A 27,689-nucleotide genomic window follows, 5' to 3' on the forward strand; every position below is an offset into this window, starting at 1 on the left:
CTTAGAGAGACTATTGATGTATAGAGTTCTCTACTCTGGTCCTCTATTAAATTTGTCCTCCGAAACACAGCCTGAATTTACATAAAAAATCGCTAAAATTAAAATGCAGATAATTATAATAAATGAAGATTGTGTTTTCTAAGAGAGCTGGTTTTATATTTACAGAAACTACATATAAACATAATAATTAATATAATATACTTACCCTGAAATTATAAAAACACTAAAAAATACACGCAGTAAGACTACCACCTGTTCCAAAAATTGCTGATTTACAGTGTGCTTCGTTTTTCCTCGTTTTCAATCTATTACTTAATACGCATATCAGTTTCACAAGAAGTCACGTGACGTGGCGTCATTTTTTACTAAATATATTAAGATAAATTTTGTGAATATGTCTCTCGATATGTCTAGAGAGATTTGTATGGTTTTACACAATTGTATTTCTGATTTAAATTTAATTTTTAAACTCACAAACACCATTGTGAAAATAATATCGTTTAGTAATAATGATTTATAAACTATTTTTCTGTGAAAGTGTGCAATAATATCTTATTTTTACAAATTTCTTATTAAAAATACTCTAATGTATCAATATTTTTTTTTGTAAAATTACTTATATTTTTTTTCAGTGTATGATAGATGAAAAAAAAATAAATTGGCGCCGGGAGGCACGTATAGCCGCCCATACTAAAATATGTTAATATCTCGAAAACTGCGACTTTGACTGATTTTGATGTTATTACAAATTTTGTTGGCTACTGTAATTTTGAAGTTACGATTTTTTTAATTTTTTAACACCCTCCCATACCCCCTTACCAACCCCCTACCCCCACCAACAACTAATGGCCAGATTTTCGGGTGCCACAGTATTTTTGTGCCAAAATTGGTTAAAATCGGTTCAGCGGTTTTTGAGTTATCGTGTTACAGACGGACAGACAGACAGACAGACACCATGAAAATATTTTGTATTTAGGTCATTTATGATCCAAGTAACTCATTTTGAGTGAAATTAAAAAAACTTTTTTTTTGCCGATCCTAAGAGCCTACCATACCTATTGGTATGGTCGGCTAATAAATGTCAAAACTTATATTCTACAAAAATATTTTAATTTAATTCACACATCTTTTGTAAGTACTTCTTATTGTTCTAAAATGGATACCTCTATAGATATTTTATCTAATATTATCAACGTAAAATAATAATAAAAATAAATATATACTGAGTAATTTCTATTTCAAATTAAAGCAACATACATATCACAGTTTTATGCTAGAGCCAAATCTAGAATACTTCACATTGCCTTTATTGTCAACTTCGGTGTATACATGATTTAATGTGGTAGTTTTATTTAACTTAGCCCATTCCCTAATTATTTCTTTTCCCACAGGAGCCATTAACGTATGATTCGTATTATTAAATACGTGTTTCTTATTTTCAGCAGTCTCTCCAGCTCCTTGATGTTTAAGTTCTTTTATGTCTTCTAACATGTCCGTAATTGTAGGTGCTCTTTCTTTCTGTTTATTTATCACTTGACTTGCGTTTCTAATTTTTTCGAAAATGGCATATTTTCTATCATCATGTGCGCGTAAAACTTTATTTCTTTTCATTGAAAAATAAATAACTTCTAAAATGCCATGGCTTCGTAGTAGATAATCTCTTTGCGCCATACCTTTTAACCTCTCTTTTTCTTCTGACTCATTGATTGGCTGGGGATCAAATGAATTTCTATGGGCTACAGACTTCGTCATGACAGATGACACGGGCGAAATGATTTTGCTACTCCTTGATACAGATCTACTAGTAGTAGACTGCGATAACGATTGTGACCGTGAATCGTGCTTAATCGTTGGAGGTATTCTTTTAGCTGCTTCTAGCTTAGCTTTAAGCTGCATTTCATCTCTTAATGCATTTTGAGCCGCTTCTCGAGCTCTACTAGAAGCAGTATCGCAATACAAAGTATTTTGTCCCTGATCAAAATATTTTCCATATGCATGTTCCGAGTTGCCAGATGGATACACTAACCTAAATCCTCCTTTATTAGAAACTTCGTTTTTGAAATATTCTGCAAAACACTTTACATCGGTCGCTGATTGATATTCTTTTTCTTTGTGGCCGTGAAGTAGTCGCTCTCTTATTCTTTTTCTGTCTTCTCGCATTATTCTTCTTTTGTTACATCGTTCTAAATTCATCATAGCAAACATATCGCTTAATAGAGCTTCTTTGACTTCAGAATCTAATATAGTATCTGTATGAAAACTTGGAGAGTGATTTACTTCTAATATCAACGGATTCATCTTCTTATCCAACATAATATCGATTCCTAGAAGTTCGCAACAAGCAGGAAATACATCATGATTTGGGAAACAGGCCAAATAACTATGTTTCAATACTGGATATGCGCTTAGTACTGTTTTAATTATCACATCATCGATTTTACACCAAAGTGTATCGATGTCGTAATTTAGGCTTCTCATATAACTATTGAACCAGGAAAGTTTTCTTTTGCTTCCCGAACCATCTAGTTCTTGGTTGTAGGTTCTACTATGTTTATTTACTGCATAATTAGTCAAATGCATAAAAACATTCGTAATATTTACACCATTAGGTTCTTTATACTCACTGGTTGCAAAACGCACTAAACCTTCTTTATAAATATAAATCCTGAGGGGCTCACAACTTGTTATCAAAGTATAAACTCTTAAATCGAACTTGTATCCATCAATTAAACAGGGTTTTGAAATATACACTTGACATATTCCCCTATCAGAAGGTCTAATTTCTTTTAGCGATTTAGTTATAATTATGCCCCTACCTTGACTACCAGCGTCGGGTTTTAATATAAACGTTTTGTTTTTACGAAGTTTAGCGTAAGTTATAGCTTCACCTAAGTCGGCAGGAAAGCACCACGTTTTAGGAAAGAAATTGTAGTCACGTGGAAAGAGTCTTTGCATTCGATTTAAATTACGGGCTAGGAGATCTTTTCTACATATTTCTAGCATTCCTGGAAAATGGTTAATCTTTTGGAATCTTTTCATATCTTTGCATCTCTCCACTGTTATAGATAGATCAGTCCAATACAAATTCCAGTTTTCACCCTCCGACACTTCTTTATATTCAAATTTCTGGGCCACTTTTCGTATAATTTCATATCTGCAATGAGTAAGGCACACGGAAACGACTTTTTTCTTTTTCTTAGGCAATTCTACATCATTCTTCTTATTACTTAAAAGAGGTAATTTATTTTGAATCGTTTTAACATTTGCTTTTTTTCTGTTTTCAACATCTGTTGACCAGTTTGATAAATCACTCTGCTCATTTATAGGAATACTTGTTGTAGAGTCACTGGCCATATGTTTTTCAAATTATGTGTTTTGAATTCTATACGTAAAATAATTTCTCGATGACATTGTCATTATTTGATGTCAAACTATTTTATGTCATGCTGAAAAAATATATAGCAGTAGAGTTAAAAGTGCCACTAATGATTTCCAAGTATTGTTTCAATTAAATTATAATCGTAGTACAACCAAAAGACCCAGAAAAGTTAAATCAATAGGAATATTTTTTGAAAAAATTCAGATATTAATAAAACAATATGAATTCTAGCAAAAAAATTATCGGGATTATTAATATTATGGAGAAATAAAGAATGGTATTTTTCTAAAAAAAAATAATTTTCTAAAAAAAATTATTTTTTCTAAAAAATAATTTTCGCTTGATCTTCTTTTTCTTGGAGTGCCATACTCTATATAGAGCGTCGGCTACCTCTCGCATGTACCTGTAATGTGTGTCATCAGTGTTTCACAAGTACACTGGACCTACAGTTTATCGCCGAATCCAAACGGCACTATTTGAGAGGCTGTACAAGGCAAATATACTCAAGGTGGTTTGCCATTGCCTTGCTTGAGGTGGCGGCTCGTTGGTCGCTCTATTTAAATAAATAAATATTTTTCTTTAAATAAATAAAGCGACCGTAGTGGCTGGGGATCGAACCCAGTACCTTCCGCTCCGCAGATCGATACACTACCGCTGGAGCTACGGCCGGCCATACCTACAAATAAAATGGGCCAAAATGGGCTATTAAAAAATGTACGTTCATATAGTAGTCGGTAAAGTTATACATAAATGCTTATCACTTCTTAGAAGTAATTAGAATTAAATAAGTTTACAGTGGGCTTATTTCCCTGTCCTTACATAGCCTAAGAGCAGAGGACATATTTAGAGAACATATTTTAGGCAAGCAAGAATAACTAAAAGTGTATAGTTTATTAACTGGTGAACCCAGAATCCTAAGTCTGGCTGGGGGGTTGGGGGTATTTCGCTACTGCGCAACCCATAACATTTGCAAAAAAATAAATCCAAAAAACATTCTTTAGGCAACTTGAAATTTATTTATTCTTAAATTTTAGCATCTATTTAACCTAGAAATAAGTATGCCAGACTTTTTTTTTTCGGGTTTAGAGTGTAACCCGATCATTCCAAATATGTTTAATTATTATACCTGGAAAACATACTTTAGGCATTCTAAATTTTTTACAGCGTGTTTATTAGATGATATTAAAAAATATGTGTTAATTGCTAAACGAATTCAATGGGATTTAATACTTGCCTGACGCGAATAAAGATTTTAAATGAGCGCGATAAGAAAGTCTTATGAGTATCTATAGTTTAAGAGCTGGCTACATAAAAAACCTTATCATCGTTACATAGCTAATTTTTTGTGTGAAGTATCCTTTTATGTAGCCATTATGAAATAGTCATGTCTGCCAGCGCGATCCCGGGGCTTAAAGCGAACTAAAAATATTATAAGATACATGAGTTATAATTGCGAAAATAGCTTTTATTTGTTATTAAGAAAAGTGGAAAATTGTTGGCAGATATTTTTCTAGTCGCTAAAATGCCGACAGACAACGCGAAAGAGGTATGAAATTTTAAAAATTATTAAAAAATGAAATTTGAAGAATGACAAAAATTATGGCATATTTGGATGCCGATTAGTGAAATATCATATTTATTTATTTTAAAAGCCGTATGCAAAAGGACAGACAAAAAGATCGTGGCTCAATCAGCTGCAGACAGTTATCAAAAGCGCGATATTTCTCTAGCGCTTTATCCAGGGAACGCTACTGGTCGCCTCATCCATTTAAGTATAGATAAATCATATAATATACGATTATTTTATAAATATATATATTTTTATTATTTCAATAACGATTTTTTTGTCTGCCCTTTTGCACACATACGGCTTTTTAAATTAATTAACAAGAAACATGACATTCCACCAACCGACATGCATGTATGCGATGATTTTCTTTTGTCAAAATTCTATGCCCCTTTCGCGTTGTCTGCCGGCATTTCAGCCACGAGAAAAATGTCTGTCAACAATTTTACACGTTTTCTAATAATAAATAAAAGCTATTTGGCAATTATAACTCGTGTACCTTATAAAATTTTTAGTGTCAAAATTTCACCCTTTCGATTGGCCGCCCCCGCTTTAAGCCCCGGGATCGCGCTGGCAGACATGACTATTTCATAATGGCTACACAAAAGGATACTTCACACAAAAAATTAGCCATGTAACGATGAAAAGGTATTTTATGTAGCCAGCTCTCGGTCTACTATAAGCGCGAGAAAGAAAGTTTATTGAGACCCGTCGGCAGCCGATGCGGCTGACGTAACAGCATTTTGGAGTCGTAAAAATTAAAAAAAACTAACTAATATTGAATAGATAAAAAGAAACATTTTTTAATAAAAATGTGTGATTGAAATCCTTTCAATAAGAAGACTTTTTAATTTAAGTATTTTGTATCTGAAAGAATAAAAAGATGAATAATTATTTAAAAATTAGCATAATACAAAATATATTTTTTTCAAACGTCACAAAAGTATAATTATTATTATACTTTTGTGACATATATTATTTCACACTTTTATTATAATTATTTATGACACTTATAACGTATAATTATTATGACACTTTTGTGACATATTATTAATTTATGTGACCTGATTGACAATATAAAAAAAGTCATTTTAACGCCTAAGCATAAAAGTAAAGCACTTTTACTTACTTTTGAATCTACATATTTAGAAAGATTAACAATGGTACTTTAATAAAATACCAGAATACTTATTTTTTTTTAGCACTGTACAGGGTGGGTCAAATTCGACGCTTTTAAATGGAAACACCCGTTTCTATAGGAGATAGACAAAAACTAATATCGGGGTCTGGAGCTCAATTTTTGTCACAAACATGATGGTGAAAACTGCACCGTTACCGTTTCGGAGTTACGGGGTGTTTTTCAAAAACGTGCATTTTTAACAAGTCTCTGTAACTTTTTTGCTATGGAAAATTTTGTATTTTTATGAAAACATTTCCGAAGCACCTTTTTACGTAGAATTTAATGGTTTAAGTATATTTCTTTTAAATTAATAATTTAAGAATTATCAACAAAAAAAAATATTTTTTATATGGGACACCCTGTATATTTTTAAGTTATTGAAAATAATTTAAAATTACCCTTCCAAAAATATAACACACTTGATATTTTGCTCGATTCCTCTTCGAGATATAGAGTATATAAAAATTCGCCCGATTTAAATAAGTAGGCTTTGAACGGCACCGACTGTAATGCAAAAAATTCTAGCTGTGAGCATCAATTAAAACGAAAATAATATTTGCTATGAGAGATGCAGAATTTTATAACAATTTAAACTATATTTAACCAACATCAACACATTTAAACTATATCTAACAACAATAAAAACAAATAGCAAACCAAGACACAAAATTTTGCTAAGGTGTTCGACAGCAGCGACCGTCTTCTGTTATGGACAGACGGGGCAGTTTTTGAACATTTCTCGCGGAATTCTGTAACTCAGTGGGGGAGAAATATACCCTCTCATAACTACTAAGTATTTCTAATTCTTGTCTAGATTATACGGAAGAATAAGTAACCCTTTATTCTTCGGCAAATATATCCATAGGATTAAATCCTTGGGCACTAAGTCAGGCGGCCTCGATGGCCAACGGCTGGGATCTTGGGATCAAAAATCCTGGGATCAAAAATTTGCTGATAGCTTCAGCGTTCAGAGGCGGTGCGTCGTCTTGCTGGAAAAATATGTTTTCGAGTTCCATTAAGGGCATATCATTAATAAGGGGTCCAAAGCATCCTAGTTAAAAGTGGCGAACTTTTAAAAATTCTGTATTTCGAAAGAGATTATAACAAAATATCAAGTGTGCTATATATTTTGGAAAGGTAATTTTAAATTCTTTTCAGTTAATCAAAAATATAGAGGGTTTCCCAAATAAAAAATCAATTTTTCTGTTGATAACTCTTAAATTATTAATTTTAAAAAGATTATACTTAAACAATTAAATTCTACGTAAAAAGGTGCTTTGGAAATGTTTTTATAGAAATACAAAATTTTCCATAGCAAAAAAGTTACAGCGATTTGTTAAAAATGCACATTTCAGAAAAACACCCCGTAACTCCGAAGCGGTAACAGATATCGATGTGCGGTTTTCACCATCATGTTTTTGATGAAAATTGAGCTCCAGACATCGATATTAGTTTTCGTCTATCTCCTATAGAAAATGGTGTTTCCATTTAAAAGCGTCGAATTTGACCCACCCTGTACATGGTACCCTTTTGTCGGGACTATGTTTTCTGGTAAAACCACTTCTTTAAATTTTAAACCACGGCGCAGTTTTAAAAATTCTTTGCATTTTAGTAGTCTGCCTTCATCAACAACAATAACTTTGTCACTAGTAACTTTTTACAAATTACACAACTTAAATGTTTTTTATCCATTGTGATTTAGTAGTTAGTAGCGAAATTAGTAGTTACTAAAATATTTATTTGCAGTAATTATTCTAAACTATTTACACTATGCACATCAATATTTTATTTATAAATACATATTTGTACGTGGTAACTGAATTCCAACAAAATAATCTCTGAATTAAAAGCCTGCAAATAATTGAAATGAAACCGAAAAAAAGTCTGGCATACTTATTTCTAGGTGAAATAGATGCTAAAATTTAAGAATAAACAAATTTCAAGTTGCCTAAAGAATGTTTTTTGGATTTATTTTTTTGCAAATGTTATGGGTTGCGCAGTAGCAAAATACTCCCAACCCCCCAGCCAGACTTAGGATTCTGGGTTCACAAGTTATTAAACTTTATTTTTTTTTGTTATTCTAACTTGCCTAAAATATGTTCTCTAAATATGTCGCCAGCTCTCCGGCTAACAGGTTTTGTTATACAAATATATTGCTAGTGTGTTTGACATGTTTTAACATAGAAAGGAATACAGTTGATATATAACGGCGTGCAAGTGATAAGCAAAGAATAAACACCTTGGAGATGTGGCTAGGTATATCGACGGCTGCTGCGAATACCATGGACGGCTCATAGAACAAGTATTTCCATTATGGAAAAACTAAAAATTGAGACACGTCTGGTTAGCGAATTAAATCAATCAATCCTCCGACATGTCGCCATATTGACTCTGATGAAGATCAAGAAGAAATACTGCTTCATCGACTCCTCCATGTGCGAAGAAGGAGAAGGTTGAAAACCGACCAATTGATGATATTCGTTATGACCAAGTGGGTCATCTACCACTTTTTGATCAAGGATGGAGCAAGATGCAAAAATGGAAGCTGTTTAAAAAAAACTCATTTTCCCTCCAGCAAATGTAATATTCATCTATGCATAAATCGTGAACACAACTGTTTTGTTAGTTTTCATTGCAAATAAAGCTTTTTTATTACCCGGATTTTTTTTACATAAGTTGTGTCATCATGTTCGTTAAAACGAACATCGATTTTTTTGAAAAAAATTTTTTTTTCCAGTATCTAAATATTTTTAAAAATCTTTAAAAAAAATTAAGTAAGTTAAAAATGGTAAATAAAAATTTTTATCTCTTTAAAAAAACTCGTGACTGAAAGGGTTAATTTGAGAAAAAATACTTAAAATATTGAATTAAAAATACAAATATTCAGGGTGGCGCACCTCATTCGCCTCGGTTGATTATACGAAAACGGAAAGATGTAGAAACAAAATATTTTATGGGTATATGTGGGGTAGCAATCTGCACAATTTAAAATTATTTTGAAATATACAGGGTGTTTTAGAACTAAGATCCATACCAAAGTTGTATTTTTTCTTGTGGAACACCCGGTATTTTATTTCATTTTTGGTTTCCTCTGCCCAAAAAAAACATTTATTATAAGGGTTTAACATTTTTAAAATGTTTGGTTTTTGAGATATCTAAAGATATTTAAATTTGCATGCTACAATAGAATAGGTTATTAACACCTTGTACATTACTTTGCAGAATTAATTCTTGTGCTGAGTTTAAAGGTAGAGAAATAAACTTTACTGAAAATGGTATTGCTTCCTTAAATTTATACAGGGATATTAAAAATTGCTAATCTATTTTAAGGATATATTTTATATAAAAACTTCGTTATTTCAAATACAACACCCTGTTTTTTTTAAATAAATCGAAGCAGATTTAAATGTTCTTTCAAACTATATTAGGGTTTCCTATACCTATCTAGCTCAGATTTTGAATAAAAAGCGATTTTTAAATAAAATCGCAATCAAGATGGCTGGTGTCGCCATGGCAATTTTCTAGTGACAGTTAGTAACTATTTTTAAAGTCGATATTAGTTTATGGACATTATTATTTATAATTTATAACCGTTTACTTAGATTTGCCTACAATAGTTTAATAAGTAAGTATTCATTAGTTTATAAAGAAAAATAAAGCAGTATCAGCTGGCGGAACGAATTGATATGTTACTAGTGATTTTATTTTGTGAGGAAAATTGCTTCTTGTCCTCAAGGACTTATGCTCAAGGATATCCAAATAGGAATCTTCCCGAAAAGCGTTCATTTGAAAAACTACATGTCTTATTTCGCAGAGCTGGTAGTGTGGTTTATAAAAAACCTATTAGACAGAAACCTGTCATTGGAAGTGAAGAAAATGAATTTGTCGTAATTGGCTCTTTTATAGAAAATCCATATATCTACAAGGTATCGTAAAATAAATCAAAGAACTGCTTCATTTTTCTTGATAGAATAATAAATACATATTTAATAAATATTATTTATCAAACTATTGTAGGTAAATTAAATATAAATTTACAGGTATAAATTTAAATAGGTCTATAAAGTAATTTCGATTTTGAAAATAGCTACTAACTGTCATCAGAAACTTGCCATGACGACACTACCCTTCTTAGTTGCAATTTTTTTGAAAAATTGATCTTTAATCAAAATCTGAGCTAGATAGGTATAGGAAACCCTAATATAGTTTGAAAAAACGTTTGAATCTGCTTCGATTTATTTAAAAAATACAGGCTGTTGTATACGAAATAACAAAATTTTTATGTAAAATAAATGCTTAAAAGAGGTCAGCAATTTTTAATACCCCTGTATAAATTTCAGGAAGCAATAACATTTTTCAGTAAAGTTTATTTCTCTGCCTTTAATACAAGAATGAATTCTGAAAAGTAATGTACAGCGTGTTAATAATTTATTCTATTGTAGCTTGCAAATTTAAATATCATTAAATATCTCAAAAACCAAAGGTATTAAACATATTTAACACTTATAATAAATGCCTTTTTTTGGACTCAAGAATCCAAAAATTAAATAAAATACCCGGTGTTCCATAAAAAAAAATATAACTTTGATATGGATCTTAGCTCTGAAACACTGTATATTTCAAAATAATTTTAAATTGTGCACATTGCCTCCCCACATACACAGCGTGTACCAGCGACTTCGTTCGCGTCGAATTAATCATTTGTGATGGTGATGATAAAGCAAAGCAAGAATTTCCATTAACATACAAACTGGATAAAATTTTCTCACATTTATGTCAGCATGAGAAAAAACAATATGGCGATATTATTATATAACTTTTCACCCCCACCAAAAACTAATGGTCAGATTCTCGGGTGCCACAGTATTTTTGAGCCAAATTTGGTTAAAATCGGTTTAGCGGTTTTTGAGTTATCGTGTTACAGACGGACAGACACCATGAAAATATTTTGTATTTAAGGTCATTTATGACCCAAATAACTCATTTTGAGTGAAATTAAAAAAACTTTTTTTTTGCCGATCTTAATAGCCTACCATACCTATTGGTATGGCTAAAAATGGCATGTTATAAAGTCTGCACCAAAAGATAGGGTAAATTTTTTCTGTTAAAAAATGACGTTATAGAATCCAGAGCTATTACAGGTATGGCATGAAATGAAAGCCTTGTGTAACAAAAAAAATGCAGACTTTGGCCCAAATTCCCAAAAATAAATATATATTGTTTTAAAAAGCGAAAATCAAAACAATTCCTTTATTTTTTAATTTAGTCTTTTATCCATATGGATTTAAAATTTACTTAGCTACCTACGAAAGTTTAAAATTTTTACTTCGTTGTGCAACAAACTGATTTTTGTTTACTCGAAACAATCTTTTATTGAAAAACTTTTTTTCTTCGACATTACTTAAATTCGTTTAACTCAATAGGAGTTAATAGTGAAGTAGGTAATATATGAGAGACCCTCCTCCTCATTTCTGTGATTTTCCCTCCTTGTACCGTTATTCTACGGCATTGAACTCTTAGCTTATAGGGACGTACAGAAATATCGATATACTACTTTTCGATATTTCATTATATTAAAAATGTCTATCTATTTAGATAATAACTATCGATCCATATATAACAAGTCGATTCATTCCTACTTTTTCTTCAAAGAGGGGGTGATATAGAGAAACGAAGATATTCTTATCCCCACTTATTTCTACCCCCACTATATCAATATCCAATCATATATAGTAAAATATCCAAAAGTAAGTATTAGTTCAGAATGACCGACGAAAATAATTTACAAACCCTCTCTCAACAGACGAGTTTTACTGTTCAACACCAATCTATACTTAGTGTATTACAATCTCCTCCTAGGGAAGAAGAAGAATCTAGAACCTGCGAACAAAATACAAAAGAAAATGTAGAGGAAATTAAGCGACAGTTTTGTGCTATTTGTCAAGACATGGTTGATTGCTACGAAACTTGTGTGCCAAATACATGTTCACACTTTTTTTGCTTAAACTGTATATTAACATGGAATGATGTACATTATGATGCAAAAATGACAACTAAGTGTCCACTATGTGGTTTACATTATAAATATTTAGTGCAGTTTCGAAAAGATATAATTAGATATTACTTTGTCCAGAGTATAAAAAGGGGATTAAAATAAATGTGACTATAAATATTTGCAGTTTTATTTCACATCATGTAAAAATTCTATTGATTTGACAGATAATATCATTTAAAAAAAGTTCTAGAGATCCAGAGATCCAATGTTTCCATCAATAAAATATTTCATTTAATTCTAAACACACATTAGAAAACAACAACACAACCAGTTTAATATATTATTATTAAATATAACCACATTTTATCGATATTTCAAATCATTGCTCATCTCTAATATAAAATTTAAAAAAGAAAACCAGTACCGCGAAGACATATAGGTTCAACGATCTCAGGGTCAACCTGTTAGCTTTGGAAGCAGACCTGCCAGACCTGAAAACAGACCAGTTGCTTGGTGTGCTTGCTTGCAAAAGACGTTCAGTCAGTTAAAAACGATTAGTCAGTTAAAGTTAAGATTAGGTTAGAAGTCGTTGAAAGTTAATATCTATAGTTTTGGTAAGTTATAGTTTTACATATTAATCTAATAAAATTAAGACTTTCTATTCAAAAACTTGTCCAGTTCTTAATTATATTTTTACACAAATAATATTCTTCAAAATTTAACTCGTTATTAATATTAAAATAGCATTATAAAAACACCCAGGTAAATAGATTAACAAAAGATAGATAAAAATAGTCAGTAAATCACTATGGACAAATAAACAATACAAAAACACAACTAAACATTAACTACAGTAAAATTAAAATAGACAAACTATACAAACAAACAGATAAACCACAAAACAGACAACAAAGACGCTAAGAAAACTGTCTGTTTAAATAATTTAATTCACATAAATAGTAAAAAAATATAACCAACAAACACTCAACAATAAAAATAAACAAACAACACGGCTAACAAACAGATAAACCACAAAACAGACAACAAACACACTACCAAAACTGACTGTCTAAATTTAATTCATCATGGATACATGAACAGTAACTAGAGTAAAATTAAAAAAATAGACAAACTCACCGCTAACAAACAGATAAACCACAAAACAGACAACAAACACACTACCAAAACTGACTGTCTAAATTTAATTCATCATGGATACATGAACAGTAACTAGAGTAAAATTAAAAAAATTGACAAACTATACAAACAAACAGATAAACCACAAAACAGACAACAAACACACTACCAAAACTGACTGTCTAAATTTAATTCACCATGGATACATGAACAGTAACTAGAGTAAAATTAAAAAATAGACAAACTACACCGCTAACAAACAGATAAACCACAAAACAGACAACAAACACACTACCAAAACTGACTGTCTAAATTTAATTCATCATGGATACATGAACAGTAACTAGAGTAAAATTAAAAAATAGACAAACTATACAAACAAACAGATAAACCACAAAACAGACAACAAACACACTACCAAAACTGACTGTCTAAATTTAATTCATCATGGATACATGAACAGTAACTAGAGTAAAATTAAAAAATAGACAAACTACACCGCTAACAAACAGATAAACCACAAAACAGACAACAAACACACTACCAAAACTGACTGTCTAAATTTAATTCATCATGGATACATGAACAGTAACTAGAGTAAAATTAAAAAATAGACAAACTACACCGCTAACAAACAGATAAACCACAAAACAGACAACAAACACACTACCAAAACTGACTGTCTAAATTTAATTCATCATGGATACATGAACAGTAACTAGAGTAAAATTAAAAAAATAGACAAACTACACCAACAAACACAAAATCACAAAACCAACTAACTGCCCAATATAATATACAATTTCCAAATTTCTTTCATGATTAGGTCATAGATACAACATAATAATATTTTAATAATATAAGTTAAAACATAGAATTCTTTTGTAGAACTGAAATATCAACATATTCAATTGTACATCTTGTGTTAAATCTTTTAATCGTAAAGATAATCTATTACGCCATATGAGGACTGCCTGTAGCAAGTCAAGTTTTTTCAACCGATGGCTTGGAAAGTCTGCTGAAAAAAGGGTAAGACTTTTTCTCACTGTTTTACAATGTTAGTCTTATAAATATTTTCTTTTATAGAGAGATTTTTGTAAAAAAATCGGGAATCGCATGACAAAAGATCGATTTTCTGCAGAATCGATTTAAATTGAACATCCTTAGTCACGAACCAACTATAAAAGAACCTGCTTTTACCGCCAGACTGCAACAATATTTCTCACTACGATTGAGCTTGCAAGGTGTTTGTGTGGTTTCGTGTTTTAATAATTCTCGACTGTTTACAGGTAAATATTTTTTACCTTCTTCTTTCCAAAATTTATTCATAACCTTTTAAATATTCAAATATACAACATAATCTTATATTACAGAATTAAATCGAAACATGTTCACATGTTCATCTTGTCAAAAAGCGTTCAGTCGTAAAGATAATTTAACTCGTCACTTAAAGAATGCGTGCAAAAAGTCTTCTTTTCTAAACCGTTTTTTGGGGAGGTCAGCAGCTGAAGAAAAAAGTAAGACATTCCCATTGTATAATTTTATAAACTAACAAAATAATTTCATTTATAGAAAAATATTGTTCAGAATGTAAAGAACATATTTTACAAAATTTGTGGGTTGGTCATCTGCGTTCAAACAGTCACAAAAACAACTGTAAAACGTTGGAGGAAAAAGGAATTCAAGTAATAAAATCAGCTTTCAAGGAAAGGATAATATCCTACAGATTATCTACCGAAGAAAATATTTTAAATGTTAAAAACTATTTTAAAATATTGGAACAAAAGATTCTACGGGTGTTTGACAATCAACTGAAAAAACATACTTGTATTAAAATCAATATAGAACTTTTTGGATATTACTATAACCCCAGTAGCGATAATCATGATGTCAAATCGTTCAACACTCCATTTAAAGTAATTTGTAACAGCAGTGCAACAAAGGATTTGATAGAAGATTTTTTAACAATTATTGACAACAAGGCTGATGAATTCGCAGAAAGGGACTCTGGTAAGTGTTATATTTTTAATATAAATGTAACATAATACATTAATTTTATTTTTTGTTTCAGGATGGATTTTACTAAATCTTCTTTTTTTGGAAATTAACATCAACAAATTCAACCCTTTGAGAGCATCATCATTTATTGAACTTCCTCCTGTAATAGTACGACGTCAAGCTGTCGTCAACATAAGAAATAACGATGACTACTGCTTCGCATGGTCCGTAGTTGCAGCCCTTCATCCTCCAACAGGTGTTGATTTTCAAACATCATCATACCCACACTATTCAACAGTTTTGAACACTACAGGTATTGATTTTCCAATATCATTAAAAGACATTAAAAATTTTGAAAATCAAAACAATATTTCTATCAATGTGTACGGTTTAGAAAAATATTATAATAAAATTTCTAATAATGAAGAATATGAAATAATTGGTCCTCTACATTTTTCTAGTGATAGAAAAAATATTCATGTTAATTTGTTACTAATAAATGATGATGATGGAAATTTTCATTATTGCTACATTTCCGATCTTTCTAAATTAATTTCTAAACAACTTAGTAAACACAATGGAAGAAAATATTTGTGTGAAGGATGTCTTCAATACTTTGATACAGAACAAAAATTACAGTATCATAATAGTTATGATTGTGATCATGTTAGAATTAATTTACCTTCTAAAGAATTATTTAAAGACAAATATGGAAATGTAGCATATGAAAACACATTAAAATATATAAATTATCAAAAGCAAATGAAAGTTCCTTTTATAGTATATGCAGATTTTGAATGTATTTTAAAACCTTTGAATGAGAATTATGATGTAGAAAATCCAAATAATTCATATACATTAAAAAAATTTGAACATATTCCATACTCTTTTGCGTATTACATCAAATGTTCATTTGATGATGAATATTCTAAGTTTGAAAAATATAGAGGTTTGAATAGCGAACAAGTTTTTATAAATTATCTAGAACGAGATGTATTAAATTTATATCACACTTTTCTAAAAAATCCTAAAAAGATGAATACTTTATCCGAATTAGAACAAACTACACATAATAATTCCACAAACTGTCATATTTGTGAAAAACCGCTTTTAGGGGATAAAGTTGCCGATCATTGTCACATTACAGGCAACTATAGAGGGCCGGCTCACTCTTTATGTAATATAAATTTTAAAATTCCTAATTTTATTCCAGTTATAATGCACAACTTACGTAATTACGACAGCCACCTATTTATAAAGACTATGTGTTCAAATAAAGAACAACTATCAGTAATTGCCCAAAATAAAGAGAAATATATTTCTTTTGAAAAACACATTCTCGTAGATAATTATTTTGATCAACATACAAAAAATTTAAAAAAAAGAAATTTATCATTGAGATTTATCGACTCCTTTCAATTCTTATCATTTTCTTTATCTAATTTAGCAGATACTTTAAAAGATGAGCAATGTAAAGAAATAAAAAAGATTTTCGAAGATGAGGAACAATTTAAACTTATTCGTCAAAAAGGTGTATTTCCATATAGTTATATTGACAGTTTTGAAAAATTAGAGGAAACTGCTTTACCTAAAAAAGATCAGTTTTTTAATAGTTTAACAGATGAACATATTACTGATGAGGAATACCAAAGAGCTCTTAAAGTTTGGGATCTTTTCGAATGTGAAAGTATAGGAAATTATTCAGACATATATTTGCTATCAGATACTTTACTTTTAGCTGATATTTTCGAAAATTTTCGAAAAACATGTTTGTCAACATATAAACTAGATCCTGCACACTTCTACACATTTCCCGGCTTATCATGGGAAGCGTGTTTACGCTATACAGGCATCGAACTGGAATTATTAACAGATCCGGATATGTTGCATTTTTTCAAAAATAGCGTTCGTGGTGGGGTAAGTTCATGCATAACACGGAAATCAGAGGCAAACAATCCTTTTCTATCAAATTTTGATGCAACAAAACCTAATAAATATATAATGTACTATGATGCAACAAATTTATATGGTTTTGCTATGTCCCAATATCTGCCAACAGGTGATTTTGTATGGCTAACCGAAAAAGAAATAAAAAATCTAGATATTTTTTCAATTTCTAATACATCTAGCAAAGGATATGTTCTAGAGGTTGATCTGGAATATCCTGAAAGTCTCCACGACACTCATAATGATTTTCCTTTTTGCCCTGAAAATTATAAACCACCTAATTCAAAATCTACAAAATTAATACCAAATTTAAACAATAAGTCAAAATATGTAATTCATTACCAATTATTAAAACAATGTCTACAAAATGGACTTAAGATTTCTAAAATTCATAGAGTTATACAATTTTCACAATCTGCTTGGTTAAAAAAATTTATAGACTTAAATACCACACTACGAAATCAATCGAAAAATGAATTTGATCGCCACACATACAAATTAGCAAATAATAGTATATATGGAAAAACAATGGAAAATGTGGATAGGAGAGTCGATGTAAGACTTGTTACCGAATGGGAAAAAAATAAAAGAAAAGATGGAGCTGAAAATTTAATAGCAAAGCCATATTTCAAGGACTTAACAATTTTCTCAGAAAACTTAGTCGCTATTCAAATGAAAAAAATACTAGTTACTTATAATAAACCAATATACGTTGGATTTTGTATTTTAGACATATCAAAAACTGTCATGTACGATTTTTTTTATAATTTTTTAAAACCTTTGTATAAAGATAACGTATCTCTTTTGTATACTGATACAGATTCTTTTATTCTGGAAGTGACAACAGAAAATGTTTACCATGATATGCATAGAAATATTCATAAATTTGACACTTCCAATTATTTGCCAAATAATATTCATAATATGCCTATAACAGAATCAGTGGTTGGTAAATTTAAGGATGAATATGCTGCTGAACCCATTGTAGCTTTCTATGGTACCGGAGCAAAAGCTTACTGTGTAAAAACCGAAAATGGTTTATTAAAGAAAGCTAAAGGTATAAGAAAATATGCTATTAAAAATCAGTTGCATTTTATCCACTATAAAGATGTAGTAGAAAATAATTCTAAAATTTTTTGCTCCATGTATGTTTTTCGTTCTAGACTACATTCAATTTTTACTGAATTAATACATAAAATTGCTTTGAATTCTGAAGATAATAAAAGATATCAAATTGCTTGGGGTCATCATGATATTTCATTTTACCAGTGGAATGATGATCATCCAGACCTCAGCATATTTTTTAAATAATATTTAATTTTATATTATTTGTTTAATTTAAACATTTAAACATTTAATATGATTCACTCTGATTGTATTTAGATCCATTTAAAAAAAAATATTTACCTGTAAACAGTTGGAAACAAAGTCAAACATAAAAGCACAAATCTGATTACACAAACACCTTACACGTTTGAAATATCGTTGCAGTCTAATATATATTTATTAATATTAATTTATTATTCCCTTTAGAACTTATCATAATTTATAGGGGATATTAGTTATAGAGTTAGAGGAACAATTATATTTTTTAAATAATATTTAATTTAATATTATTTCTTTAATTTAAACATTTAAACATTTAATATGATTCACTCTGATTGTATTTAGATCCATTTAAAAAAAAATATTTACCTGTAAACAGTTGAAAACAAAGTCAAACACAAAAGCACAAATCTGGTCACACGAACACCTTACACGTTTGAAATATCGTATATATTTATTAATATTAATTTATTATTCCTTTAGAACTTATCATAATGTATACATATTAGTTATAGAGTTAGAGGAACAATTATATTTTATGTATTTTAGTTTTATATGTTAAATGGAATTTAGAATGTAGTGACTAATTTAATTATTTTATATGTTAGATTAATTCTGATTTTAGTTGTTGTAATTTTAATTAATAATATACTTTTATATGAGTTAATGCATTTTTAATGAAAAATATACCTACTTAAAGAATACGCCTTTGACAATATTTCATTCCTTATTAACATTTCTTAAGATGTGTTTGGAAAGTTTTGATAAAGATATTGATGATGTTACTTATAAAACCTACGAAAATCGACTTTCTACTTTTAAAAACTGGAATGGAAAATTGGAACCTGAGGTATTAGCAGGAGCAGGCTTTTATTATATTTCATATAGTGATGTATGCAAATGTTACTATTGTGGAACTGAAATTTATGAATGGTTCTATGATGACTGTCCTGTCGAAGAGCATCACAAAATTTCTCCATTATGTAATTTAAACGAATGTTTATGGTTAAGCCAATACAAAAAAATAAGAAACAAAAATTCAAAAAATCTAATAATTCACTGGAACGTGTAATTTTGATGATATTATTATTCATTAATTTACATCTTTTTTTTAACATATATTTCTTATGCTATTAAGTATTTATATTCATCTATAGAAAAGATATTGTCAAATATCATTTGGTAACCATCTTGATTGGAAGTAAATTGTAGTTAAATAAATTTTTAATAAAATATTTACTTTCCTTCAATGGCTCATCAAACCCATTTTATTCTCCTTTATTTCATATTTCAAAATGTTATTTATGTTCATTATCCCCCCACTGTAACCCGTTGTGAAATATGTTTTTCCAATGAAACAAACATTACACTTGATAAAAATTGTCAGTTTATGAAAGTTGGTTTAATCAATAATAATACGCTTAGTTTTATATATCCCATAAACAAAGGAGAAAATGTTAGTAGGTTTTTTAAAATTTTATATCATTATTCCAATCAAACCATTTTTGATACTAATTGGATTGAAAGATCCGAATTAAAATATACATATTTTCAAAATGAATCATTCAACTATACTAAATTTATTAATGAAAAAAATAATGGATATAACATTTTTAATATCGTTAATCTCTTTTTAACTTTTACTATATTTTTGTATATTACAATTTTAATTATCTTTTTTTATTATAAATTTCAAACAGGAAATTTATACTTTCATTAATTAATTTCATTTAAAAGATTGTTGTGAATAGACAATAAGCAATGCGCATGAGTTGACGATATCAATAGGTGGGGGTATGAATTGGTAGGGGTTCGAATATTAAAGTAAGAGGAGAACTTAATATTATTTAGTTCATTCACCATGTCTTCTAAAAATTTTGAAAATCTTTTAAATTCAAAAATTTTCTTTTTGAATAAATCTTCGTCAAAGTTTGTTATTGTTGGTATAAGTAATCAAGATTTTTCACCGAAAATTATAATCGGTGGAAAAAATGGGTTTTCTGTAACTCTAAGTGAAGAAAGTTGGAATAGTTTTTGCAGTCATCGGGGAGTTATTGAAAACTACTTCTGCTTTCCCCAGCAAATTAACGAACCCATGTTGAATATAGACAACTTTAAATTATATTTTGAGAAAGTCAACAGTCTTCCTGTTATAAAAATTAAAGAAGAATATTCAAGATATATATATTTGGGATACGAGTCTATAGAAACATTATGGCGATTAAAGGAAGTTGTGGATTACAGAATTTCTATTATAAAGAAACAAGAATTTTCACTTTACTTTAATGTATTCCAAACCAGCATTTCAATTCAGGAAGGTGATCCTATTGATAATATTTATCGCATTTTGCAACCCAATCAAAATCCCATCAGTGAAAATGTGTCAACTATGTTGGAGTTCCTGATACTGTACCCGGAGGAATTGGAAAAAAGGTTAAAGAGGAATGAACACAAAAGAAAATATTATGAAGAAATCGGTGACTTTTCAGGAAGAGAAAAATAAACTTTATGTGTTAGTGCAGTGGAATTTTGCTTATAAACAAGCACGAAAATGTGAATTTAGAACTTATTATTTAGATAGACTTCGTTTTGAAAAACGAATTAATAATTGTAAGCTTATTCTTGATCCAATACTAAGCAAAGAACACAGAACTAAAATGTATTTAACACGATTTGCTAATACTTGTATTTAACCAAATATTAAATAAAACTATATTATATTAATTAGTGCTTTATTTTATTTTAAGTTACATAAAACAACTATACAACATCATTTTTATTAATCCATGTATTAAACTTTTTATCAATCCTAACCATTTTACATAAACTTTGTTTCCTTTTCTTCTTAGAATTTTTTCAACAAGGTATACATCAGGGAGTGTTTTGCTTTTTCTGTAACTCCTGTTCATAAATCCACCCTGAATTTCCTCATTTCTTTCATCTTCAATTATATATGTTCTGGGATTTGTCATCTTAACTTTTTTAATTCTAAATATTTCATTTGACCAATTTGGAGTGTAACCTTTGGAAAACGCCTCACGATACTTGCTAATACGCACATGATCTCCAACTTTAAATTTAGCAAGTTTTGAATCTACTGTTTTAGCATGAGTAAAGATTGATCTTAAAATCTTCTTTTCATTTTGTTTATTTACTTGGTTTGGTTTCATTGCAATTGTTGAATGTTTGGTGTTGTTGTAATCCTTAACGATATCTTGTAAAATATTAAGCCATCTATAATTTCCTTGCAAACTAAACATTTTCCACATTCTGGTTTTTAATGTTCGGTTTACTCTTTCAACTACACTTGCTTTTAAATTGGAAAACGTACTATAATGATTAATTTTAAATCGTTCCATCAGTTTTTGGAAATGTTGGTTGAAAAATTCTGTACCCCTATCCGTTTGCAAATTTTGTGGGTTGGTTTTTAAAGTATGTAATATGGTTTTCATTGCTGCGGCAACATCCTTACCAGATTTTGTTTTTACAGGTTCTGCCCAAACATATTTTGAAAACACATTTATAACAACTAAAATATATCTATAACCCCTGTTAAATTTGGAATATGGTTGCATTTCTACTAGATCTGCCTGTAAAAGATCATTTAGTCCTTTAACAATTACCCTTCTTCGCATAAATTTTTTTCTAGCAGGTTTATGTAACTCATTAACTACTTGTTCCTTAATGGTTGTCATACTTTTGAAATTTTACCAAAAGATATTTAGTTTTGATAGTAGTTGTCCACAAAGCTTTTATACATCTCTGTCCATTCTTTTAATTTTTGTATTTGTTCATCCTTATTAGTTTCAATCAAAATTTCATTAATTTTAATTATTTCTTTGACTAGGTTATCTAGATATTCTTTAACTGTTGTTAATAGAAAATCTTTTCTTTTATTTGCAGAATTTTCTACTTCCGTTTCTATTTTTGTTAGTTCTTCATGCAATATTTTAGAGATAGTATATATATTTTGTGAAAGATTTTCTATATATTGTCTAATCTCTAAAGATACAACAGATAATTTTTTACCATTAAGAGTATCCTTTATAAGTTTACTCTTAGATGAAACAATATTATCAATATCATTTCTTAGATGTTTAATTCTTTCTTTTTGATTTTTAATTATCACTTCTCTAATTTGAGTGTTCATGGTCTTATCAATTTCATCAATATCAGCATTAATTTTTTATTTTCTTCTTTTACATACTCTTTCAACGATTCTAGACTTGCATAAAGTTCATCCAATTTTAAATTGAACTTCTCTAAACTGGATTTTATTGTAGAAATTTCACTTTTACTTTTATTTCTATCTTCACTTTCCAAATTTTTTTCTGATTTTAATTTTGTAATTTCAGCTAATGTATTATTAAATTGCTGTCTTAGATCTTGTAGTTCTTCTATGTCTTTTTTATGGTTAACTAAGTGCATATTTAATGCTGTCGCTGTAATTTTTTCAGTTCTGTCAATTTTATCATGAACATTCTTAAAATAAGCTACTTCTTGATTAACTCTTTCGTAAACGTTGTTTGTGAAATCTTCAAATTTTGTTTTAATGTCATTTTGAAGATTTCTTTTGATTGATTCAATTTGTGATGTATCGTTAATGGAATCTTTAATTTGTTCTATTTCTGTTTTTAAATTATTAATTGTTTTTATATTATCATTAAATTGTATAATTTTATCTTCATGTTTTGTAATTTTTTCATCAAAAAACTTAATTTTCTTTGCAAAATTATTATTGTTTGATTCATTTTCACTTAATCTCTTGTTTGTGTTGTCTATATTACCTTGAAAATGTTCAATTACTTTATTTTCAATATAGTTTACATCTGTCTTAAACCTATATAAAATTTTATTTTCAACATTTGATAAGATTGTGTTTTCCAAGGTTGTTGTATTTACAATGTTACGTTTAGAAATATGACAACCAAATTTATCAACAGACATGGTTTGATATTGGTCAACAATTGATTTGTTTATAACTATCAATTCTTATTTATAGTATAACTTTAGCCTCTCTTAATTCCTCAATTATAGATAATATTTCATTGTTGTGGGCTGTATTGCCAGCATCTGTAGATGCTAGTAAAAGACGAAGTCGATCTACAAGTTCATTTATATTATCCCAATACACATAATCTGTATTTGATTTATTTATTTTTAAAGTTAAACCTTTCCCTTTCTGGACAGCCGTCGTTCTACTAGTTCTAAATGGTGCTTTCGGTTTAGCAAAAGCTTCAGTCAACCTTTCCAATGGTGTTATTGTTTTAGTTTTTGTAATACCCTTTCGTTGCAAGTAAGGTCCAATTATTGTTACATATTTGTGTGAACTATTTCCTTGCACTTGCTCGTTGGGATCAAAATTTCTACGATATGCATTAGTTCTTTTTAATATGTCCATATAATTTTCTAAATCATCATTTTTGTATCCAACAGGTTCTTTTTTAAAAAGTAATTCATATAAACCAACCGTTCCGGGATATTTTATACCTTCCACATGAATATTTTTACCAATTATTTCCACAGGTTTTTGTGTTAAACCCAAAAAAAATTTATCTCTTTCGAGATCATGTACTATTCCATAATTATGATCAAACTTAGACTTTGTATCTCTCACACCTTCATCTATATATGTTCTTGGTAATTCGTGGAAAGCATTCAACCAATCATCATATCCCGAACTCCCAACATATGTTTGAATAGTTTGTCTTGTCTCTTCTAATATATCTGATAAATTTCTATTTTCTGAATGGTTAAATTGTGAAGGAAATGTTTCTGCAATAATACTTGTTTCTTGTATATTGGGAATCTGACTTATAGATTCTGTTGATCTGTTAAAAAATGATGGAGTTTCAGGTGGTAATATAGGAGTTTTGCCAGTTTTCGGAGTTATTTTAACTTTTGTAGGTGTTGAAGTTTTAAAATATTCTTCTTGTAAGTCAACAGGTTCTTCTTTTATGTGTAAATGTTCCGATTTTCCAATAGCTGAGACTAGTTCTTGTATAGGTTGTGTTATTGGTTTGTAAGTTTGTTCTAACTCTGCTTGTGTTGTAGATGCTGCTGATTTTAGCATATGATACTTTTCTTTTACTGCTTGTCTTGACTTTATCAACTCTTTAGCTAAACGTTTATCCATGTTAGATAATTTTTAAATGAGGAAAAACCACAAAACTCGTCTTATATATAAATATAGGAGTCAAATTTATTTCTATATCTACCATTATTTAATTGACAATCTTTATCAATTACAAGAAAACCATAGGGTTCCCTCCAACATTTAGCACAAATATTTTTAAACTGATCAAATGTCATATCTATCATACAATGATCATTATATATATGTTTTAAACTTGAAGAATCTTGTTTAAACAAAATCAATAAATTTGAATTTTCACGAATTAGTTGTTTAAGAATAGAAGAGTAGCCCTGAAATATGAAAAAACAATCTGTGTTTGTATGTCTACCATGTGTAAAATAATCTCGAATAATTGATTGATTGTGACAAGGAATATCGTCGAAGATAATAACAGAATTTGGTTTTATTTTATGAGGTGAAATAACATTTTCATCATTATCATATTCAAAATAACCAATTTCTTTCATAGGTTCTAAAAGTTGTCTTAAATATTTATATTTCGGTTGATCTAATGATTTTGAATATATATAAACATTTTCGAATCTAATACCATTAGGATGTTCAAGCAATGTTAGCATAACATTAGTTTTACCACTTCCACTACAACCAACAATTAATCCTCTTTTCGAACCACCACCAAACAAAGCACCATGTTTCCTAAATTGTTTGTGTGAAACTTTTTCATCATGGTTCTTAATAGGTAAAGAGAATTTTTGTTTTTCGATCTTCATTTTTAAAATTACTAATATATTCCATTGTGTGTAAAAGTATTTATACCCTAGCAGCAATAGTTTATTTTTAGTATTTAAATACGTTTTAATGATTGTACATCACTCCAGTGAGAACAAAACTATAAATAGGAGACGAAAAAAAGGTTTTGGTTTAGTAAACAAATTAATTACCAACCTTCCCTTCGAATTTCACATACCAGGATATAACTACTGTGGACCGGGTACAAAATTGGAGAAGAGAATAGCCAGAGGGGATATTGGTATAAATCCATTGGATGCTGCTTGTAAACAGCATGATATAGCATACTCTCAATCTGAAGATTTATTAAAAAGACACGCATCTGATAAACTGTTAGGAGATCAGGCTTGGAATAGAGTAAAAGCTAAGGATTCTTCAATCGGTGAAAAAGTAGCTGCATTAACTGTTGCTGCCATAATGAAGGGAAAACGAAAGCTTGGAATGGGTATAAAAAAGAAAAAGGATAAAAAAAGTGGAAAGCTTAACATGAAGAAAAAACGTATAATTCGAACACCTGAAAAAATTGGGGGACTTTTACCACTTTTGCTCCCAATATTGGGAGCGTTAGGTGCACTAGGTGGAGGTGCTGCAGGAATTGCCAAAGCAGTCAACGATGCTAAAGCATCTAAACAGCAGTTAGAAGAAATGCATAGACATAATATTGCAATGGAGGATGTTTCTAAGGGAAAGGGATTATTTATTAAACCGTATAAGGGAAAAGGACTTTTTATAAAACCGTATAAAGGTGGTAAACTTGGTATAAAAAAAAAGACCAAAAGATTAACATAAGTTTTCCACGTAGACCGCTTACAAATATTGACATTATTAAGTATGTAAAGGTAATGAAAATTCCTAATTTCAGAGGTGTATTTATGCTTGATGAACTTCCAAATACAATATCTGTAAAAGAGTGTGGTGTTGTTAATTTAGATAGGAAGCAAAATAAAGGAACACATTGGACTTCATACATTAAAAATGATAATCATGTTGTATACTTTGATAGTTATGGAAATTTAAAACCACCTCTTGAACTTTCAAAATATTTTAATTCAAATGGTGAAGTGAAAATATTTTACACATATGAAAATAAACAAAAAAATAATTCATACAACTGCGGACAACTTTCTCTAAAATTCTTAAAAAATAATATATAAGCTAACAACATGTAATAAAATAGCATTTACACAATGTCTACAACAATAGCAATATCAGGAAACAGTTCAGTTTTATCAGCTGATTTCAATCCACCTATATATTTGGATGATGAGAAACAATATTACTTAGGTTTAGCAGATTTTGAAACTTTTATGACTATACCCAATATAGAAAAGGGTCACAATAAACTTTATATAGGTGATAAAGTGATTGTTATTCCAGATGGAACTTATGATATAATTGATATAGAAACCTATATAAAAGACAAAGTTAAAACTGTGTTTGAAAATGAAAACGTTGCTTTTTTATTAAAACCTAATACTAATACCCTGAAATGTACCTTAATGTGTAGCAAACAAATTGATTTTACAAAAGATGGTTCAATAGGAAAAATACCAGGTTTTAAAAGTAGAATCATAGAAGTGGATAAAGTAGATCAATCAGATAATGTTGCTAATATAAGTAAAGTCAACGCTATTTGCATTGATTGTAATATTTGTGTTGGTTCATTTAGTAACGGAAAACCTGTTCATATTATTCACCAATTTTATCCTGCTGTAACTCCAGGGTATAAAATAGTTGAATCTCCTTTACCCATATTATATTTTCCAGTCAGCGTTAAAGCAATTAACAACATTACAGTAAAAATTGTTGATCAAGACGGAGATCTTATCAGTTTCAGAGGTGAGACTATTACAGTAAGATTACATTTAAAAACAAACGGTTTATAAAATGGTTGTTAGATATAATAGAGGTAATATAAATTATTCTCCAGTTATTATTCCTAAAAAAATCAAAACTTATAAAAAGAAACTGACACAAAAATTATTCAGTGTCAAATCCAACACCAATCGATTAACACGAAAAAATCATAATTTTCTAAAATCGCTAGGTTTTAAAGTCTTAATATAATGAGCATATTAAATGTAAACGAAAAGTTATATATTGATAACTCTATTGTTAGTTCAGAATTACATACCTATCAACCATACATTTCTTCAAAATTTGATTATAATGATGAAATACGTATACCAATCCAAGAACTTGATGCTTACACTCTACCATCAGAAAGCCTACTTTATATCGAAGGAAAGTTAACAAACACAGAGGGAAATTATA

The 27,689-nt window shown here is 29.4% G+C and overlaps 2 protein-coding genes and 1 long non-coding RNA gene across 5 annotated transcripts; 2 read left to right on the plus strand and 1 right to left on the minus strand.

Annotated features, from left to right (window-relative positions):
* Positions 1–1,218: 1,218 nt before the first annotated feature.
* On the minus strand, positions 1,219–3,417 carry LOC115891296 (tubulin polyglutamylase ttll6-like). Its single transcript, XM_030911741.1, has one exon. The coding sequence runs from the start codon at positions 3,352–3,354 to the stop codon at positions 1,261–1,263; it is 2,094 nt and encodes a 697-aa protein (XP_030767601.1). The 5' UTR covers positions 3,355–3,417; the 3' UTR covers positions 1,219–1,260.
* Positions 3,418–11,587: 8,170 nt separating this feature from the next.
* On the plus strand, positions 11,588–11,998 carry LOC115891271. The gene is made up of 2 exons (XR_004051787.1): positions 11,588–11,873; positions 11,930–11,998. It is a non-coding gene; the product is annotated as an uncharacterized LOC115891271 (long non-coding RNA).
* A 363-nt stretch (positions 11,999–12,361) lies between these two features.
* LOC115891272 lies at positions 12,362–19,557 on the plus strand. Of its 3 annotated transcripts, XM_030911713.1 has the most exons (7): positions 12,362–12,735; positions 14,147–14,287; positions 14,345–14,547; positions 14,632–14,775; positions 14,831–15,268; positions 15,330–18,510; positions 18,799–19,557. In XM_030911713.1, exons 4-7 carry the CDS (start codon positions 14,646–14,648, stop codon positions 18,800–18,802), a joined length of 3,753 nt encoding a protein of 1,250 aa, XP_030767573.1. In that variant the 5' UTR covers positions 12,362–12,735; positions 14,147–14,287; positions 14,345–14,547; positions 14,632–14,645; the 3' UTR covers positions 18,803–19,557. The 3 variants fall into 3 exon arrangements, with proteins under 3 accessions (XP_030767573.1, XP_030767575.1, XP_030767574.1); XM_030911715.1 differs by having other exon boundaries at positions 14,345–14,775; XM_030911714.1 differs by lacking the exon at positions 12,362–12,735 and having other exon boundaries at positions 13,265–14,287.
* The last annotated feature ends 8,132 nt before the right edge of the window (positions 19,558–27,689 follow it).

This window comes from Sitophilus oryzae, unplaced genomic scaffold (genome assembly GCF_002938485.1).
Source record: "Sitophilus oryzae breed Bouriz unplaced genomic scaffold, Soryzae_2.0 scaffold_980_pilon_pilon, whole genome shotgun sequence".
Lineage (NCBI taxonomy): Eukaryota > Metazoa > Arthropoda > Insecta > Coleoptera > Curculionidae > Sitophilus > Sitophilus oryzae.

Coding starts and splice junctions, on each gene's coding strand:
- LOC115891296 (XM_030911741.1), bottom strand. CDS start 3,354: ATGGCCAGTGACTCTACAACAAGTATTCCTATAAATGAGCAGAGTGAT.
- LOC115891272 (XM_030911715.1), top strand. CDS start 14,646: ATGTTCACATGTTCATCTTGTCAAAAAGCGTTCAGTCGTAAAGATAAT. Junction 14,776..14,830: donor GTCAGCAGCTGAAGAAAAAA/GTAAGACATTCC, acceptor TTTCATTTATAG/AAAAATATTGTTCAGAATGT. Junction 15,269..15,329: donor ATTCGCAGAAAGGGACTCTG/GTAAGTGTTATA, acceptor TTTTTGTTTCAG/GATGGATTTTACTAAATCTT.